The sequence below is a fragment of the Bactrocera latifrons genome, unplaced genomic scaffold, assembly GCF_001853355.1.
Source record: "Bactrocera latifrons isolate USDA-ARS-PBARC rearing strain unplaced genomic scaffold, ASM185335v1 scaffold_106, whole genome shotgun sequence".
Taxonomy (NCBI): domain Eukaryota; kingdom Metazoa; phylum Arthropoda; class Insecta; order Diptera; family Tephritidae; genus Bactrocera; species Bactrocera latifrons.
The window spans coordinates 365,649-385,843 of NW_017534475.1; the positions used below are offsets into that span (position 1 = coordinate 365,649).

Sequence of the window (20,195 nt, forward strand, 5' to 3'; positions counted from 1 at the left end):
TCGTTCTGTTAGTGCTTATGCCAAATTTGGTGAAAATCTTAATTCTTCAGACAGGCAGTCTGCTGATATTGATCGCAGTCGAAGTTATTAATAAGTTTTCAAGCATTGTTATTATAATTTGCCATGTCAATCGGATCGAAAGACAGGACCGATGATTGAAGTAAGAACAGTCAATTTCCTCAAGCTTTAAAGAGTTATTTATATATAATTACGTTTCTTTAATTATTAATAGGAATATATTAAGAATTTCATGAATACAATTTGACATTGACATTTACAATCAAGGATAGAGTGCGATGGCAGCGCCGCGTAATTAAGCGGTCGACCAAATTGATTACATTACAAATACTAATAATTTGATAGTTATTTAAAAATAATAAATATATTATATTAGAGGCTTAAGGAGAATTAAAGTTAAGAGAACAGCCATAACGCGCATACAAACGGCCTTTCAAAGATGTCAACGTTTTATGGAGCTAAGTTTGGCCGGAATTTTGAAAACATAACCTTAAAACTCAATGAACTCTGATTTCATTTATATACTGTAGTTTGCTATAGACACACTTAACATTGGTGAATCAACTCTCATCGGCTCCATATCTAAAACTGTTATAACATTACTTTTAAGACAGATTAAGAGGTATATTAGGAGTCTAACACTGGTTCTCTAGTACAATATCAGGACATAAACAACAACTCTGAGAATGATGTAAGCTAATAGCCCTGACAATCGACAGCGATAATATGCATTAGCGGACTTAATTTACATATACTTGCGCATTTGACCCATGTTAATGCAAGTTTGTAATGCACAAGAATGTCGTGCATTTAGCTGAATTTACCAAATTTGAGTAGGCAACACTGCTGGTCGATTTTTGCTCTCTTTCGACAGATGTCGCTTGAAGTCTGCTGCTTCTTTGCGTTTACAGCATCAGAAGTAAGCAGTTTTATATTGCTAATTAAATTATGTGCAAGTATATTAACAAAGCCACATTTTAATATTTTTAGATGGCAGAAAATAAACAACGCATAGTTTGCTATCAATTTTCCCAATATTCTTAACTTTTCCGCACACTTTTTCCGCATTACAATTAATTATTGCTTTTAATTTCATTCTATTATCTTTTGACGTAGTTAATAATAAACTAATTGTTTCGTTAAATTGATAAGGATTTTCGAAAAATATCAAAATTTCTATTAATAATTTATCATTTTTGTTTTACTTTGTTTTTTTTTTGAAATAAACAAATTTCACTATCAGCTGTCTGTCACCATACAATTTCAATGCGTATTAGCTTTGCTTAAGGCGCATTAATTTTGCTCGTCTGTCAGGGCTGCAAAACTCACTAACTCTAGGGTTCACGACTTTACAGACCAGTTGAATGAAACAATAATTATTAAAGAAATAATTTTGATTGGCACTAAAACCTTAACTGAATCTGAATTCGTAATCGAGAGCACAAAATTTGTTCTACCATTGACCTCAAATTTGGATCAGCGATTGTAAACAGAAATAGAAAAGCTCCTAAAACGTAACTGTTAATTAAAAGATGTTTAATATATGGGTTTTTAGAACTACTGATATCCCTACCCAACATACTACCTTAGGAACCATTCACAATAATTTCCAGAACTAATGAGACCCTAGCTTTAAAAAAGGACTTTCGACAATACAAATTAATGAAGTATAATGCAATATACTGCCAAAAGAATTTAAGTGTATGGCTACATTTTCCAGAGATTTAGTTAATGGTTGCGGATCGAGGCGAAATATTTCTCCTTCGATTTTCATTCCTTCCTTCGGTTTCTCATAGATATATACATATGCTGCCTTCCATATGCTCATATAGGTATGTTGCATGCAACTATTTAATAACTCTTTTATGAGCCCTATTAAAAGCAAATCTAGCATTGTTACTACACAGCAATAACAATAAAAAAATATATAGTCCTCAATAGAACGAGTGCATAACATTCACTGAATATACAATTCGTTTATTAAGTAAATATTGATACGCTTGATGGCACATGCGACCAATAGAGCCCAGCGCAAGGCATGCGGCTTCAGTTTCCTGCTCCACGCATTGTAGCGACGAGGCCACCTACGCAATGCAACATACGATCACGTACAACGCATAAAGAACCACAATCATATGTACATATGTATGTGTGTTTACAGCAATAAAACTATATGAATAGTTCAGCGAATGACAGGGGAACAACTACGAAAGACTGATTGAAGAGTAAAGAGTTATTACATGGAATTGTTGGTATGTGATCGCGCGACAATTGATCGCCACAAGGGTTTGCAAGCATGCGTACATATGCACAATTGTCTAGCTTTGCAGTGTTGCATTAGAGTTGACGAGTACGCGCCCGGCCAGCGGTTCATCTAACGTTACAAGGCAAAAAAGGCAATTAAATAAATTAAAACAACTATAAAAGACGAATTGTGCGCATAATTTCTGACGATTCTTGATTTCAACTTAACAGTTGGACAGTTAGTTGCACACAGCGGGCGTATCCGATTGCTTGCCGCGAGCAACGCGAAAATTGCATTGACAAGCGCAACAAGGCACGCTGTTAGGGACACATGTTTATTTTTTCTTGGTAAAAAGAGGTCAACTACCATGTAACGGTAATATTAGATGTGCTAATATGGTATTTATAACTATTTAGGTTAGTTTGGTTGCAACGGTTCATAATTATCTATGTAAATAATTAGCGGTAAATGCGTTAGTATTAAGTCAAACCTGCTGTTTTATAGCCTCATCGTAGTTCTTGAAGACTCCACTATTGGCGCCGTAACTGCGCAGCGCCAACGAACGTTCCCAAATTGTCTGCCAGTTGAGCGCTTCGCGTGTGTTACGACGCAGCGAGCTGCGAAAGCTGCGATTGCTCAACGACGTGACAGTGCAGCCACTGACACTGCTGTTGTTACCGCTGTGACTTGCGTAGATCGATATGTTGTTATTGTTGCGTATGCCAGCGCCGCTATTCCAAGGCGGACGCACATTCATGTTTGCATTGGCAGTTGTAGTGTTCTTACGTCCCGCTACACGAAAGCTGCGATATTTCTGCGTGCGTTCAAAAGTACTCTGCTGCGCGCTGTTAATAGCCGTCATTGAAGTATTTGCGCTGCTCGCTAAACTGTTCTCAACTGAGTGATCGCCATCGCTGTGCAAACGCATGCGTCGGCTAACGCTGCTCGTCGTAGTGGGCGCTGGTGATGCAGTGCGCGCTGTTGCGTTGCGCTGTTGACTTTGGGCACGCTTAACGCTTAGCATGGGTGTATCGACAGCTTTGAGCGCTTTGGCCATGGCAACCGCATATTCCTTGGAGTGTGCGCTGAGCATTGGTTTTTTGGCGAGCGCTGGCTTGGCGCCGCCAACTTTTTGTGTGATTGGCGTCGACGCGCCATCCATCGTTGTGCGTCCATTCGTCGTTACCATTGAATCGTTTGAGTGCCAAGATGCTGAATTCTCAGAACCGCTATCACTTATCGTTTCCGAACTGATGCTGTTCTTACGCGGATTAGACTTAGCAGAAATCGTAGCAATAGTTTGATGTTGTGTATGTACCCCATTTTTGTGGGTGCTGTTGTTGTTGTTGGCAGCTAAACGCGATTTTAGCGTGCCACAGGCGTGCGCCTTGCCGGTACAGCCTCGATGAAATTCCGGATTCAAGCCAGAGCCGGGCTGTGCCGGCGTTGCTGGCTGTATGGGGGAAGCACGGAGCGTTTGTTCGAATTTTTTCGGTATCAGAAACATTTTCGTCTATATTGTGGACTTAATCGGGTGTTCACTTGCTAATAATTTTCATACTAGCATTGTTCGATTTTATTTAATCGCCGTTTTATATTCAGTTTTTTTGTTGTTCAACTTTTTTTTTTTAGTTTTACTACACAGTGGTTTGTTTTACCTTTTTTGTGCTTGATTTTCACTTTCAACAAATACTTTCTGTTTTCTTCAAGTTTTACTTTGCAAATGGTTAAGTTTTTGTTTTATATTCCTTATATTACATATTCTAAATTATTAATTCATAGAATCAATATTTAGCACCCTCCAGCGGCTTCTATTATAAAATCCCTCCATATTTTTTCCAATACAATTTGCTGTGAGCATGTCAACTTTGATTCTGGCGATCAAAACGTCAAGTTTCCTCTTGGCACATGTTAATCGATCTTCGAACCAAAAATTACTATATTCGAATTTTCGAATTTATAAATTCAATATTTACAGACTGAACTCTCTAAATCTAAAATTGGTTTCTCTTCTATGAATACGAAAAAAGCTTCCGCAACAAGGTCAAGACCGCTTGGCTAATAATAATAAGCTCTCATGAGATAATAAAAATAATATTTTTATAGAATATTTGACCAGACGATGTACCCTGTCTCTTATACACATCTAGATGTGTATAAGAGACAGCAGCTTCCGCAACAAGGTCAAGACCGCTTGGCTAATAATAATAAGCTCTCATGAGATAATAAAAATAATATTTTTATAGAATATTTGACCAGACGATGTACTTTCCTGACTCTTGTCAACCTTACAAACGCAACCGTGAAAGAAAATATATATTTTAAAAGATGCTATAATTTTTGAAAATATTCGATTACCCTTAGAAACCTCTGATCCATCGATATGGTTGACAGTTTGTATGTTTTTTTTTTTCAAAAGAACAATGTTAAGTAAATTACGTCAAACTAGTTTTAAAAGCAAAAAGTAATCTCACCAAATTCATTTTTCGATTTTTGAGTAACCATAGGGATGAGATATGAAAAAATAATATAGCAGGTGATCCAACTAGAGGTACTTTTTAATAGCCTTTTTTGACAGATCACGCGTGAGTTATGTCAAGCTGTCATGTTAATTTTGTTCAGTATTGTTTGACATTTCATCGTGGAAAGACTTACGCTCGACCTTCCCAAGCAACATCGCTTGCTCCATTGGCTCGTGAAAAGTTTCAAGAAGAACAAACGTTTCCGAGCCAAATTTTGTTCAGCGTGAGGCCCATTTCTGGCTCAATGGGTATGTAAACAAACGAAATTGAATCTTCATCCAGAAACCATTGTGCGTTGGTGTGGTTTGTGGGGCGGTGAAATCATCGGTCAAAAATGATGTCGGTAAGAACGTAAACGCCACCGTTTACCGTTATCCCGCCATGTAACCGACTATTTGACGCTGAAAGTCATGCTCTCAGGGACATTTGGTTTCAACAAGACTGCGCCCCTTCCCACACATCACATCAATCAATGTATTTATTGAGAGAACACTTCGGTGAGTCGGTCGATTGGCCACCAAGATCATGTTGTGATATCACATCACCGTTAGACTTTTTCCTGGTGGGATATGTGAAGTCTAAAGTTTATGCAAACAATCGCGATTCGATTCTTAGAGCAAAACACCACACGTGTTATTCGCCTGTAATCAGTCGAAATTCTCAAACGAGTTATTGAATATTGGACTCAAAGGATGAACCTCTGAGACGTAGACGCGGCCAACATTTGAAAGAGATAATCTTCCAAAAATAAATGCCAAAGAATGTTCTTTCGAGTGAAAATAAACAATCCCTCTTTAAATTTGAATTTTCGGTGCATTTTTCTAAAGAAGGGAACCACGAAATGGATTACTCTTATTATTTACTGGATATTGATATTAACAAAGAATATAAATTACAGAATTTTTTTTTTTTTTTTTGTTACACGGCACAATTTCCGTTGCAGTTGATCGATTTTAGTTTATAAACAAACTAAACCAAAACAACGCAAACCGCAGCATTTCGTTCATAAAATTTGTGTCTAACAAACGCGCCCACGCGCGCATTCGATACGCGCTTGATTCATTCACGCCGATTTTGGCATTTGCTTACAGATTTTGTTTACTTCAACTACATTTGCATGTTGTTATTCTCTAATTAGTAAAACTCTTATTTTCGCGTTTAAAAACAGGCGAAAAAATACCAAAAGTACTAGTTAGTATTACTGTTACCGTTGTTGTTGCTGCTGCTGTGTCATTGTTGCGCCGAATTGAATTCGCATTTGTTTGCATTGTTGTAATAGTAATTTAGCAAATTCCATGGTTAGAGCAACAATAGACACCTTTAATGTGGTTTTGGGCCAACAGCTCAAGCACAACAGCGCATGGCTAGCGGCAACAACAGCAATAATGACAGCAAAACAGTAACTAAGAATAGCGCTTTTGCTTTCCGCACTGCGTCGAAGGCGAACGCGCATGCTAAGCACTTATGATAATACAATAAGACAATAATACATAAAAATCGCCAAGCAAAAAGGTAAATAGCCAGCAGCTAACAGCTAACAGCCAACAGCTCAAAGCAAGCGCGCTGTGCGAAGCTAAAACCCAAGAGCAAGTGGCAAAAGCCGCTTGCAATGATCATAACCTTGACTAACGGCCGACACCGAATAAGCGTATGGATGTTTAGGTGCATGTACTAGGGTGACTTATAGAAAATTTTAAATTTTAGATGAAAAATTTAACTAACTTCGTAAGGGGCTAATTTTTATAAGTGACAGCATTATTATTAATACCAAGGTCGACGAAGGTTTAAGGCATTAGAGCTAATAAGAATTAATTTAAGGAACACCCTTAATATACACACACATGCATGCGCCGCAACAATAAAAACCGCCTAAGCACTGCCGCTACGCCATACACGCGACACAGCATCATAAATGCACCGATCAAATTACGAGACCAACAACAACAAATCGGGGTATAGCAAATAAAAAAAAAGTTGATAAAAACGTAAAATAAAGTTCTAAGCATTAGTTACACCTCAAGCAAGCGTACACAAGCAGTCAGTGTTGTCATTTGTGGGTTTTGCGGAAATTATATTAAGTTTGGGCGGCATGAAAGCAATGCGCATAGCGAATTCGCAAACGATTGTCATATACTGTCATACCCACTACGCCTGTCTCACTGCCCATAAATGTGTAACAACACATTTAAATGTGTTTCACTCTTTGTTACTCTAATGAATGCTTTGTATGATATAAGTGAGTTACATGAACATTTAGGTTGACAGCGCGTAATGACGTTTGCAACGATCGGTGCGGTCAGTCCAAGTACTTGTTGCCAAATGCATACAGTGTTTAATTAAAACAAACGGAAATTGAACACTTTTAAGGCATTCGCGGATAGAATGTTGACATTTCTTTATATTACTATCGGAATTTATATCTAACTTGGGGCAAATAAAAAAAACGAAATGAGCGACAACGATCGCAATGATCAGGTGGCGTATTTTTTAATAGAAAACATGAACATGGCGTATCTTTAGAAGTCCTCCAAATATACATTTTATATACCCTTGTAACGGCAAAAGCAGCATTCAAAGTATTACATAGTCTAGGGTTAACCGATATTTGCTATTTTAAACAGTTCATTCAATTATTAAAAAGCGCCATCCATTAAGGAGTTCTTTTTCAACCCTGAATAAATTATACTACGTGTTTTGCGAAGTTTGTAACTCTCAAAATGAAACGGAAGAAACCTTTGAAAGTATATTCACTATATAACTGATCCGATATCAAACCACTCTAGCATATAGATGTGATACAAACTGAACGATCGGAAATTAGCGCTTGCATAGAAAGCTTTGTCATTTGACTAGATATCTTCAAAGAAAACTCGGCATGGTTTACAATCTAAGCCAATAATGCAATCTCCGAAGAAATTATTCAGTTCGGAGCACTATGGCACATAGCTGTCATACAAACTGAACGGTCGGAATTATGTGGCTTATGGATATATTCAGTAAATTTTGCATTCATTATTATTTTCGTCAATAAGATAATCTCTATAACATATAGCTGTCATACAAACATCTTCCTCTTTTACTTTGGTACTACAACCGTGGGTCGGTCTGAAACGAGAATATGATACTTCGCCAGTTGCCGCTATCCTTTGCGAGGTCACGCCAGTTTTTCATCCCAAGTGCAGACAGGTCGCTATGCACTTCGTCCTTCCATTGGATGCGTGGACCCTTGCTTCCGTCGTCTTCCCATGGGTCTCAAGTCGAAGAAGATTCTCGCCTTCCTTTCATTAGAATTACATTTTTGCGTGGAGAGTCCTAAACGCAGTGGCACTACCTCAGTTGGGGAGCCATGTCATACAAATTGACCGATTAAAATGAAAATAAAGATATTTGTATGCTGCTTTGCGCTATAAAAACTGCACCTGTAAAGGGAATTGGTTCCTTGGTGTAGCCGAACTTAACGTTTTTTGTTGTTTAAAAACTGTTTTCGTATAATAAAATCAAGATGTTCTCCACAAATTAAAAGGGAATAACCGACTGATGATCTCACAAAGCTTTAAGAACTGTAGTCCTTTAAATAGAACGTCTTTATGAGGGCTATCACTTTTATTAACACACAATTAACGTTCCGAAAGTATTTTCAACTGAGGCGGACCTTTTACATAATATCATGCTAAAATCCCATTGGCTCCGAAGCTAATGTTTTCAAAAAGGATCCTTAGTTATATATGTACACTCAGAAGAAAACGACACAGACTCTCTGAAATGTCTATATAAAAGGACAGCAGGATGAGATTTGTACATGTCCTTTTCTACACAAGAAACTGCTCATTTGTGGGAACTATAGCATATAGCTGCCATACAAACTAAACGATCGGAATCAAATTCTTCTAAGAAATCTTTTGTATTATAGCTTAGTTGCAACCAAGGTTAAAGTTTTTTTTTTTAACTTCCGCCTTCTTTCGATCAAAGCTACCCTACAGCTTAGCAGTTCGATGGAAGCATTGGATTGGATAACTACTAATTGTAAATATTGAAGATCAATAATTTCTTAACTATACTTAAATTGCAATTAACTGGTTTTCAGCTCTTACTTTTAGCGAAATGCAAATATGTAGTATATAAAGCTTCTGCCATATTATAATCTATTAACTTATGATTTCTTAACTCAAAATACTATAAGCAACACATGGATAATCACCACTTCATTTTACCTTTGATTTATTCAAGCAGATTGACCAACTGTCTAACAAGCAACTTTCAAATCTTATTAACATACCCATCTTAATAGGTAGTCTGTTCATAATGAACACCAACCTACGCTAAAATAGCGATCACAGTGATAAGACTGCTGTATGTAATGAAGTATTCATAAGTGTAAAAGGCCATTGATTTTTGTTAGAAGCATTGACCTTTCGCCAAGTTGAAAGTAAAACAAATTTTGTCTTCGAAGTTTTTTCAACTCCCTTTCGTTAATAAATTGAGTTAACGGAATTTCAGAGATGCCACCACAAGACGCCAACAATTTATGAGTTTTTAATTAACATAATCATGTGGGCTGTTAGATGCATGGTTGCGGCCAAATAAAATGCAGTAAATGCTGAAAAGAGCACAGATTTAACTCTCAACACACCTTCTCGCTCTTTGCGACAAATCAAAGTGCATTAGTAGGGTCATGGCTTTATATATACCGTCGAAGAAGTAATTGTACATCATGAAAGTTAACGAGATCTTCTAAACTATGCGCAGCCAATTTTTACTACAGCGATTTCTTGGTAAAAAATAGTATAAAATTTATATTTAAACTTTACGCTGTCGAATTTCTAAGTAAGCGGTCCTTAATTTTTGAATTTTTTAGACCAAGTTTACTTTTTTAAGAGATCTTCCATTTTCGTCGGGTTGAACACGAGAATAAATGAAAAGCGATATGAGCTTTGTAGTGAAAGAACATACGATTTCGAAAGGTTAGACGTTTCTGACAACTGAAATTTCTTGCTTTAATCCTGCAAGATTACGACGAGATGACAGAAATGGCAATCAAAGAAAGCAAGAAAAATCTAAAAGTTTAGTAAAGGATTTCCGGTATTAGCCGATTGTAGCCGTGATTTGCTTAGAGAAACAATATAATGGGCTAACATATGTACGTCTAACAACAAACTAAAAAAAACAAAAGCAAATGCATGTACATAACAAATAATATCAAACAATGATAAAGCAACATTTAAAAGAGAAAACAATTAGATGTTATAATACACATCACGTTTTATCTTTCACCCGTTTTTGCTCTGCTTTACTTTCGTAGAGCAGGAGACACGCACGCGCCATAATTTCATGCCAAATCAATCAAAATTACATTCGTGCCATATTATATAACACAGGATTAGTGGGCAATTGTCGGCGAACCGTTAATTCTATTGGAAAACAAGATTATTATTACAGTTATTCTATTTTTGTTATTAAAATTGATAACTTGTACCAACAAACGCATTTAAAGCACCGACCAAACCAACAACTAACCGCCACGCAACAATAAGCGTGCAACTGACAAGCTGCGAGCATTCTCACACAAAGCCGCATACAGAGCCAGTCTGCCAGTTGTGCACAACAAGCGCTGAATACTAAATGAAATTTCATCACACAAACGAAGAAAAAAAATTAAAACATTTAATGGGAACAGAAAATAATAACGTAACAAACAGCAAATTCGTACGATCAATAGCAGTGAAGATCACTAAAATATCAAATGCAATAATAACTAAGGAAAACATTTGCCATGAGACCAGCCGACACACGAGGAGGAGCCGAGTGGAGCGGCGTGTAGTGGAGGGGTAATTGTGGGCAATTGTTGGGAAGTGGTGTTAAAAACTTAGCCATTGGCGAATTATAGCCAACTTGTTGTTGTTGCGATTGCTATTGATTGATTCACGATCTATTGTCATGCAGTGCTGACTGACTGACTGATCAGCTACTTGGACGGTCTGTAAATAGCAAAAGGCAAATATAATATTTTTCAAGACTTCAACTAAGTAAGTTGTATTTGTTGCTAAATGCACAATATAAAGCGGCAATTGTTGTTGCTTTTATATTTTTGTATTATTTATTTATTTTGCTGTGCGATCAGTACATCATCATGTGATTATCATTTGATCGTTTTGTTTTGTTTTTGTTATGCTATATCAAAGGGATTATGGATAGAAAACGATTATTTATTACGTTACGTTAATATATGAAGTTATTACGCCTGTAGGGCGTTGCTAGCAATATTAGCAGCATTTATGATCACACATTCATTCACACATACATACATATGTACATAGCTTGATAATAGCCATAGAAGGAAAATACATGTGTTTACCAGATATTTTTTTATATTGTATATATGGTATTATATTTTAGTTTTTGTACATGGCCACACACTCGGATGCGTTCGTCACTCGTACGCGCGACTGTGGTGTCCCCACATGCGTTGCCGTTTAATCAAAAGTAGGTAAGGTCGTGCAACTTAAACTCCGATTTAATTGCACTAATGAGTAGAATGGCGATTTAATGGAACTAATTTTTACTTACATATGTTTATTTATTATTATATTTTTATCTCATTAGTGTTGTGTACAGAAGTGTTGTGCAGTTATGAATTGGAATGGATGAATTGTTTCGGAAATGTGACTGCAAGTGTATTTGAGCGCTTAATTAGCAATTGCGGAGTGAAAGGTGGAGGAAAAAAAACCTATTTTATGCAACTATGAATCGATTAGAAGTGGAGGCAGAAAATAGCTGTGGAAAAGTGGATCTAATGACTCTAATTGAATAGCAAATTGTGCCATATGCATACGTGGGTATGTTTTTAAGTACGCAGTGTGAGAAAATATATATTATATTAATGAGATACATTGTTAAGTTGCTAACAATTAGGCGTATGTGCATGCATGTGATTAGGCTTTGAACTATTGCCGACTAAACAGTTGTCAATAAGGAGTAATATGTCAAATACATATAATGATTATGTGTATGAAATTGTTACTAATTTTAATTAGTACGAAAAAATTAATCAATTTACATCCCTAAGGTATGATATTTCTTTATTTTTCCTCTAGCCATTGTAAGGCCACGATTAGCAAGAATATAGCTTGATAAACACGACAGGCATTTAGGATATGACTTACGTGGCATGGCCGAAAGCGCAAAATACTTCGACTGTAGTTCTATAAATTGAAATACTAGCAATACCATACCTGTAAGTCTTCTTAAAAAAATGGCATTCGAATTTTTAAAAATTAATTTTAAAAGCGTACTGAAGAACAGTTAAATATAAGAAATATGGCAAAAATCTTAAATACAACGTTTTCACATGTCATAAATTTTATCCAGGATATGCTGTTAAAACCATTACTCAATTGAAGTCAAAGCCAATGTATTTATTTAAAAAATGTTCCTAAACAAAATGCATGATCGTATTAGAATTTTGTGATATGTGTAAAAACAAATATTTTGCTCTCTGTTCAGTGCACACATTATGTGGATTACATATTCAAATTGCAGAGATCTGTTGAAATGAACATGTCGCAAACGTCTCCCGTCAGTGGGTTCTTATAGCATTGAAATAAATCATTTCGAGCAAAAGACGGCTAACGATAAAAAGACAAATGTTGAAATTCTTCATTTTTTTTTTTTTTTTGAGAAACCGAACAAGAAAAACTCATTATGAACTTTCACTAATCGCCTGGACTGACGGCCGCAGGTTAGGTTGAGTTAGGTCGACTAGGGCCGTTTGGAGAAATCTACGCAATTTTTACATACATATCTACGTAATCCTAAAAAATTTCTACAAAGCAGCTTTAGTAAAACAAACTTTGTACTCGATTTGTTTATTTTATGTTGGTGTGCAAGATTTGCTTGTTGAAAATTTGTGTTTTGAAATAAGTAAATATAAATATAGTTGCATGCACTGTCCTCATTACAAATACAGTAATTTAGACAGTTTTTTCGACACTTTGCTTACAATTCGACCAAAATTCATAGAGCCGCTGATGTTTTTTAGAGATTTTTAATATAATGAATCATTACTTCAATTCTTTCATACCTACTATCGGCGATTTAGGCGCAGCACAAACTGGAGAAGCTTTAAGATAAGATTTAAATTTCGTTATTTACAGACTATGGTTTGCATGTCGAATTTCTTAACGAACCGGATTATATTTTTTTTTGTATGGCAGCTATATGCTATAGTAGACTGATATGGGCGGTTTCGACAACTGAGCAGCTTTTTGCGGAGAAAAGCATGTGTGAAAGATTTCAGATCGATATCTCAAAAACTGAGGGACTATTTAACGTACATACAGATGGCGGAGAGATAGACAGATGGACATGGCTAAATCAAATCCGCTCGTCGCGATGATCATATAGATGCACATATACTTTATGGGGATTCCCATAGTATACCCTGTAAATTTCGACAGGCCTGGAAGACTAATCTGGGAGAGATGGAATTCCTTAAGTACATCGCTGCCAGCGTGATTTCCAAGCATTGAAGGTCTTACGGAAGGCATTCTACCGCCGAGGTGCATGCAGCTTGGATCCCCTTTCATTGGCCTTTTCAGGCAAAGAAACAATGTCGATGTGCAACTTCCAATCGGCTGCGATGTCTTGTCAAACTCGATTGACCCTTCGTTTAAGTCTCTTGAGCACTTCCACGTAAAACTTTACATTGACGATTTGTCCAGGAAGAACAAATTCATGGTGGACGATGACAAAAAAGACAATGAGCATGGTTATCACTTTAGATTTGCTCATTCTTCCGGTCTTCATCAGCGACCTCTTCCCGACCTTGTAAAAAGGCGAGGCTCCACCGAAAAACACCACTTCTTACTGAAGCAACATCTGGGTAAGATCTGGTTTAATCATATCAAACTGACTCTCCGAGTGCTCGGAAACAATTGTTTCGTTCGCTCGTTCGTTAGCTAGGAACGCTCCAAAGTACAGTCGCGGCGGAAGAAAATCGTCTTATTACTTTCTAGACAACCTTTGTAGGAGCTTCGCAGTTCAAGAGACTAGACGAAGTATCACAGAAAGTGTTGACGTCTTGTATGATGAATACTTTCCCTAGAATTTAACTGAACCATCGACCAGTATAATCTAACCTAGAGCAATACACCCTGTTAAGGGTATAACATAAAAACAAAAATAAATGCACAACGACAATTAAAATGCAATAAAATGCCACAGTCGAAAATCAATTAGAAAACGAATGCATATTTAATGAATGAAGTACATACACATGTRTGTATGTATGTAACAAGAGTATGCCTTGGCAATAAAAATTGAAGATTTGGCTGCAACACACGAAAATACTAAACAATAAAAGGAAAAAATCCAAATACATTTTCTATTTGCATAAATAATAGCCTTTAACGAGTAATACCTGCAGAAAAATTAATTTATTGAATAAAGTTGAAATGGCAGTTACAGTAGGTGATATATGTATGTATTCATACAATTGTATGTAAATATATACTAAACTTATGGCAAGCGACCGCAAGCTTGGCTGGCCGATTTCAGCAATTTACACTGTTCGCTTGAGTTGATCGCTATCGTGTAAGCGCAGATAGATCAAACGATCGTGGCAACGTTCACGTACTTAAAAATGCAAGTTTGACATTTAAATATTGATTTGATTTTCATTAGAGTTTTTTTCTCGTGTGTTTGTGGTATTTTGTTTACATATCGAAATATATAATTAATTTAATTTAGTTTAGTTTGTGTTGCCAACTTTGACTGTGATAGTATGCATATGTTATCGATAAATTTGGTATATCGATGATTTTTTTCATTAACAATGAAAACAGTTATAATGCAAAAATATAAGACTACCACAGACCGACAACACACACATTATTAGCCGGATGTTTAAGATAAATTTTTTAGACAAGAAAATTAATGTTTGTAGGTTCCGGAAATTATTTCTTAACGTGTCAATTCTGACTTTAAGGTTACTTTCTCTTTCAAAGCATTTAGCAGCGGTTTCAAGATTATCGAAGTCATATGATAAATATATGGAATTCACCCCATTACTCTTGGCAGATTATGAGAAATTTCTTAGTTCACTTTAAGTCTCATTTTTACATTATTCAAAAATGCATGAAATAATATCGGACAAGCAAAATATAAATAAGCGGATGCAACACATTTCTCACTCATATTTGGATTCAAAATAAACTATTTTGGATATGATTCTTGACCACAAGTTCAAATTTAATGCAGTCGGGGAAATGCAGGCATATGGCTTTCAAGTCAATAAAACTATTTCTGAAGGTTTAATGATCCGACTGCAATAATTCAATGTAAATAACTTTTTCAGGCTTCTCTAGTCCATAGAATATTGTGTTATTACATATTTTTTTAATAGTGAACGAAAGAGCTTTCGAAACTTCAGAATATTTTCCATATGTTTCCTTTTTTACGACTGCATGGAAGTCTATGCAGACCTTTCTTTTTTTTTTTGTATGTAACATTTTAAAGTTGTTTTGCTTTATTAAAACAAAAACAAAAAATTTAAATTAAACTCCAAATCCAGGATATTAAAATTATATTTTTTTATACTTAGATTTTTTATGATAAGTGGAACTTTTTTGTTGGGCTATGTAATGTTTTTACGTTAATATTAAGTTATGTTACATAATGTTATGTTATGCCATATTATGTTATTTTAAGCAATATTATATTATATTAAATATGTATATATTTGCAATTAGTTGTTGAATTTTATAGTGTAATTAATGTTGTTGTTTTACTTTTACTTTATTTTTTTTTTATTTTGTTTTTGCATATACGAATTTTAATGAATGAAATCAATAGCTTCTTCAACTGACAGCTCATAAATCAATTAGAGAGGTAATCACTAAGTATTAGAAATATTTGAAAGGGAAACTCTCAACAAACACTGTTCTTTGATTGCTGTGCCTCCAACTGAGTATATACGAAAGTAACAACAAACACTTTGAAAATACCGATTACAACACAAACACAAAGGCCGACAAATGTAAATAGTTAATTAAAAACGACAATTAAAGGGCCATCAAATCGAAGAACCACACGAGGAAAAATTAAACACCGGCCATTGGTGATGATTGCACGCTGATGACATCGATGTTACAAAAACAAAAATAAAAAATTATTAAATGCACCACAATTACACATACGAATGTATGTATACACAATGTAACACAAAGGGGCGAATACTAAATACAAAAAAAAAAAAAATTGTTAACGGAACAGCACAACGCGACAAAGGGCTCAGATTTCACACGCACGCCCCTTAATTGTCGAACAGAGTTAAAGTTATGCTGAAGTTTAGGAATTTACTTCAAAACAAATTAAATTGAATTGCAGTATAGCTGTGGTAGTTCAACACGATCGGCTTGAGCTTGTGAATCGACCGCGCATAACAAAGTTAACAAACAAACTAAATGACGGTGTTAAGCTGCTGCCAGTTGAATGTGGCAAAGTTGCGCGCTGGCGGCGCACCGGCTGTCTTGGTAGTGGTACCGCGGCTCCCCAACAAAAATATGTAGGTATGGTAAACTATCGTCAGCAGAGTTGGAGTGGCGATCGCTGACTTCTACACAATGTACCTATGAGTAGGTTTGTGCGCATGTATTTGTGAGAGCGCTGGTTATCTGAAGTCAATAACGCGCTAAAAATATAAAAGGCTGAGAGTTAGAAGTTGCGAGAAAAACAATGCAATCGCAGCAGAAGAGAAGCAACAACARCAATAAACAACCAAAACTCGGAGCAAAAAAGCAGCAAGACATTGTTTCAATTAGCATTGCTGCAATTATCGCCTACTGTGCGCCGCGTAATGCGTAGGAAACAGCAGCAGCAAGCAGCACCAGTATTTACACCAGCTGAGCGTGGAGCGAAATGCGTTTGCGTTGGTGGAGCAGAGGTTGCGCTGGCGTTGCCATATCGTAAGTATTAAAGACTTTTTGACAAATAAAATATATTGTAGTAATATACATGTTTATAATAAAGTAAGGTAAATTGAATTTACTTTTTTCTTCGTTTTTTAATTAAAATTAAATGAAATACTTAAAGAAATGTATTTGGTATGTAAATACATTTTTTAAAGGAAACGAACAAAAAAAAATATTTTTAATGTTTAATTTGTTTAAATAAAACAAAAATTGTAAATGAAAGTTGACTTGCTAAATTTACTAAAATTTTAAATTAGCTGCTTTACAAAAAAAAAGAGATACAAAATAAAATAATTATATATTACTTAGTAAATTAAGTAAGGCAAATTGAAACAGATTAACTAAATATTCAAATTGAAAATTTAAAAAATTAAATAAATTTGTATCTGATAAAAAAAAAATTTTTTTAATAAAAAAATATATTTTTAATAAAAAAATATATTTAATAAAAAAATATATTTTTTATAGGAAATAAATTAAAATTTATAATAATTTCCTATAAAAAAGTATATTTTTTTAAATTTCGATTTGCTTTGATTAGATATAAATGTATTCATTAAAATATAATAAAAACTATATTAAACTTGAATTTAACATACATATATTATGTTTTCATTTAAATAGCAAATCACATTGTGCTAAATTGAAAATAAAAATACTTAAATAAATTAAAAAACAATTGTGTTATATAATTTGGATTGAAAAATTACAAAACATAATGGTATCAAAATAAATAATATGAAACTATAATTAGCATTATAAAACGCAAATCAAATTGTGAAGTAAAATAAATGGCCATTTACCAAAAAAAAAAATTGCGGTAAATAGTTATAGAAAATAATAAATTTAAAAACGTTAATTACGTGAAATATGTTTAAGCGCTCCTTAGAACACCCTACTCAATAAGTAAATATGAATGTTAATAAAAGTATGAAAATATTTTTAAAAAATTCCACAATAAATTGAGTATAACTAAAAACTTCCAAGCATACCCCCACGAATTTATAGGCTTGGCTTCAAAAAATGTTTGACATACTTCCTTTTCAAATATATCATTATACATACAAATGAGTTATTATATGTTGATGAGTAGAACAATATCAAAGTGTGGTGTAGTCATCAATACTGTCAAAACAAAATGAGTGATTGCATAATAAATTGCAGCTGGCAGAGACCAATACATTTTTGATTTTATTAATTTTTTTTTTTTTTTTGTTTCCTTTTTTCCAATTCCTGGGCTTTATATGCCAGTTAACTGTTATAAGATTAGTCGTATTGCTGATAGTTATTAACAACAACAAACACTTAAAATTTTTAAACAACATTTTGCTACTTCTCGGCGATGTTGCAAGGCATATCTGTGAAAAAATTCAAAAAAGTAAATTTGCATTCCGTGGTGCAAACATCAACGCACAACGCCTTCGCCCGTGGAACCCTATCTAACTCAGCATAGGTTATACGATATATAGCTAAGGAGTAATTGGTTACTCACATCACCTTCTGTCGCTTTAATTGTTCAATTTTTATTACGATCTATACAAATATACAACACACACTCGCAAACACATATAAATGCCTCATAATGCCCATGTTCACAAATGGGTAAATATTTGTCTAAGGTTCATTCTTAATTCGCTTTGAAGGCACATACGAATATTTTTTACTCTTTTTTGGCTTAAATTGTCAGTTGTTAAGAGGTGTGTACCAACTGTTTTTCTTTTATTTTTGACACATTCGCTAAATTTGTATACCCTATGAGGAACAGCATGACGAGCTAAGTCAATTCAGATATGTCCATTTATCTGTCCGTCTGTATAATCGAACTAGTCGCTTAAGTTGCCGACAGCCAAGGGGCTGCTTATTTGTCATAACCGCCGCTATTGAACCACTACAGCAGATATAAACTGAACGAGCGGAATAGATTCCTTGTGTGGGAAACTTTTTCAATTGCCGAGGTATCTTAAAAAAATTTGGCACGGCTTATTGTCAAAAGAAGCTATACAATTTTCGTACTTTCATATAGCTGACTAATAAACTGACCGCTCAAAATCAAGTTCTTATATGAATATTTTTTATTTTATGGAGGGTATTATAGCTTCGACGCAACCGAAGTTAAAATTTTTGTTGTTCGCATTCTTGTTGTCACTGTCAGCAGTCAGCCGTTATTTATGTGCAACAATATTATTTTTTTAATGCATGCGTGCGAACTCCTGTGGTGCATTTCGTGTTAATACTCGTCGTTTCGCACATTTTTCGAAGCATTAGCCAAAGTATACAAGCCGTTATAACACTTTTTATTACAGCTTAAAAGTGTCATAGCATATTTATTTGAGAATTTACGCAAGCGCCGTTGTGTATGTATACGAATGTTAATATACGGACAAGTTCGCTTTCATTGGTTTGAGAGCAAAAGTATAGTGATGTAAATTTGCATTATTAGTTGTAGCATGTTGCAAGCAATTCGATAGCATACATTTTAATGGAATTATGGGGTGCTACTGCTTCATATTTTGTCAAACGGCTTGAGCGACGATAATCCGTTTGGAAAGCAAATATTATTTCTTTCAACTATGTCCCTTGAAGAAATTAAAAAATATGTAAGAACGCTAGGGACTCGAAGCTAAGAGGTCAAAAGGTAGTAAGAAGCTGAAAATCGAAGAGGAAAGAAGAACGGTTTCTGAATCGGAGAAGACTTTTACAGAACTTTTTCAAGCAATGACGTTTCCAACAACCTACAAATTGTCTCCTTCCCTTCCTTTGGAAGTGTTTGGAGTATTCACAAGAAGCATATATGGTTCTCAAAATGATATACATATAAGAGTTTTAAAAGATATTCGTTCCAAATTATATATATATAAAATGAACCATAAATTGTACATTTTTTCCTGAAGGGATTCTAATGAAATGGTAGTTATTGTTGTAAATGGTTACAAATGCTCCATACAATAAGACCAATATGTAAAATGATTGGAATAATTTACATACATCCATCCATTCGGACGACTTTCAATATGTTAGGTAAATATTGAAAATTTTAATAACTTCTCAGTCATGCCTCACCATATAAGTAGGCATGGGTCGACTATGAAGGATAAAATGCTTCGTTTTAAAAAATGTGTAAATATTTTTCCCAGAGAGGATTTGGACTTACATCCCTTGGATGTATTTCGTAGTGCAAGTGATTTGGTGACCCGGAGAATATGTACACCTGACGAGATTTAATCTTTATTCTTTACATATAATACACAATCACTTACCTGCTGTTTAAACCGCTTGCTAGCACTCCTCTTAAGCGTATTGCAATTTGCATTCCTTGCAGCGCGATCCACTTCATCATCAGCATTGGCGACAACACCAATACCTTGTGGTGGCATGCAGCGCTTACTCAGCTCCACTAATTCCGAAACGGGTTGTACCTGCGCAGATTTTCAAATATGAGCAAAA

At 35.0% G+C, this 20,195-nt stretch overlaps 1 protein-coding gene across 6 annotated transcripts in view; it reads right to left on the bottom strand.

Moving 5' to 3' along the window:
- The window catches only part of LOC108969839 (unconventional myosin-XVIIIa), a 111,817-nt gene that overhangs the window by 75,728 nt on the left and 15,894 nt on the right, over window positions 1-20,195 (bottom strand). For 4 of the 6 annotated variants that reach the window (XM_018934834.1, XM_018934818.1, XM_018934826.1 and 1 more), the window contains one exon: window positions 20,009-20,167. In XM_018934834.1, coding sequence (XP_018790379.1) covers window positions 20,009-20,167 — 159 coding nt within the window. Of the gene's footprint in view, window positions 1-2,753; window positions 4,027-16,140; window positions 16,203-20,008; window positions 20,168-20,195 lie in introns of those variants that run through there. The other 2 variants (XM_018934847.1, XM_018934916.1) reach the window with 2 other exon arrangements.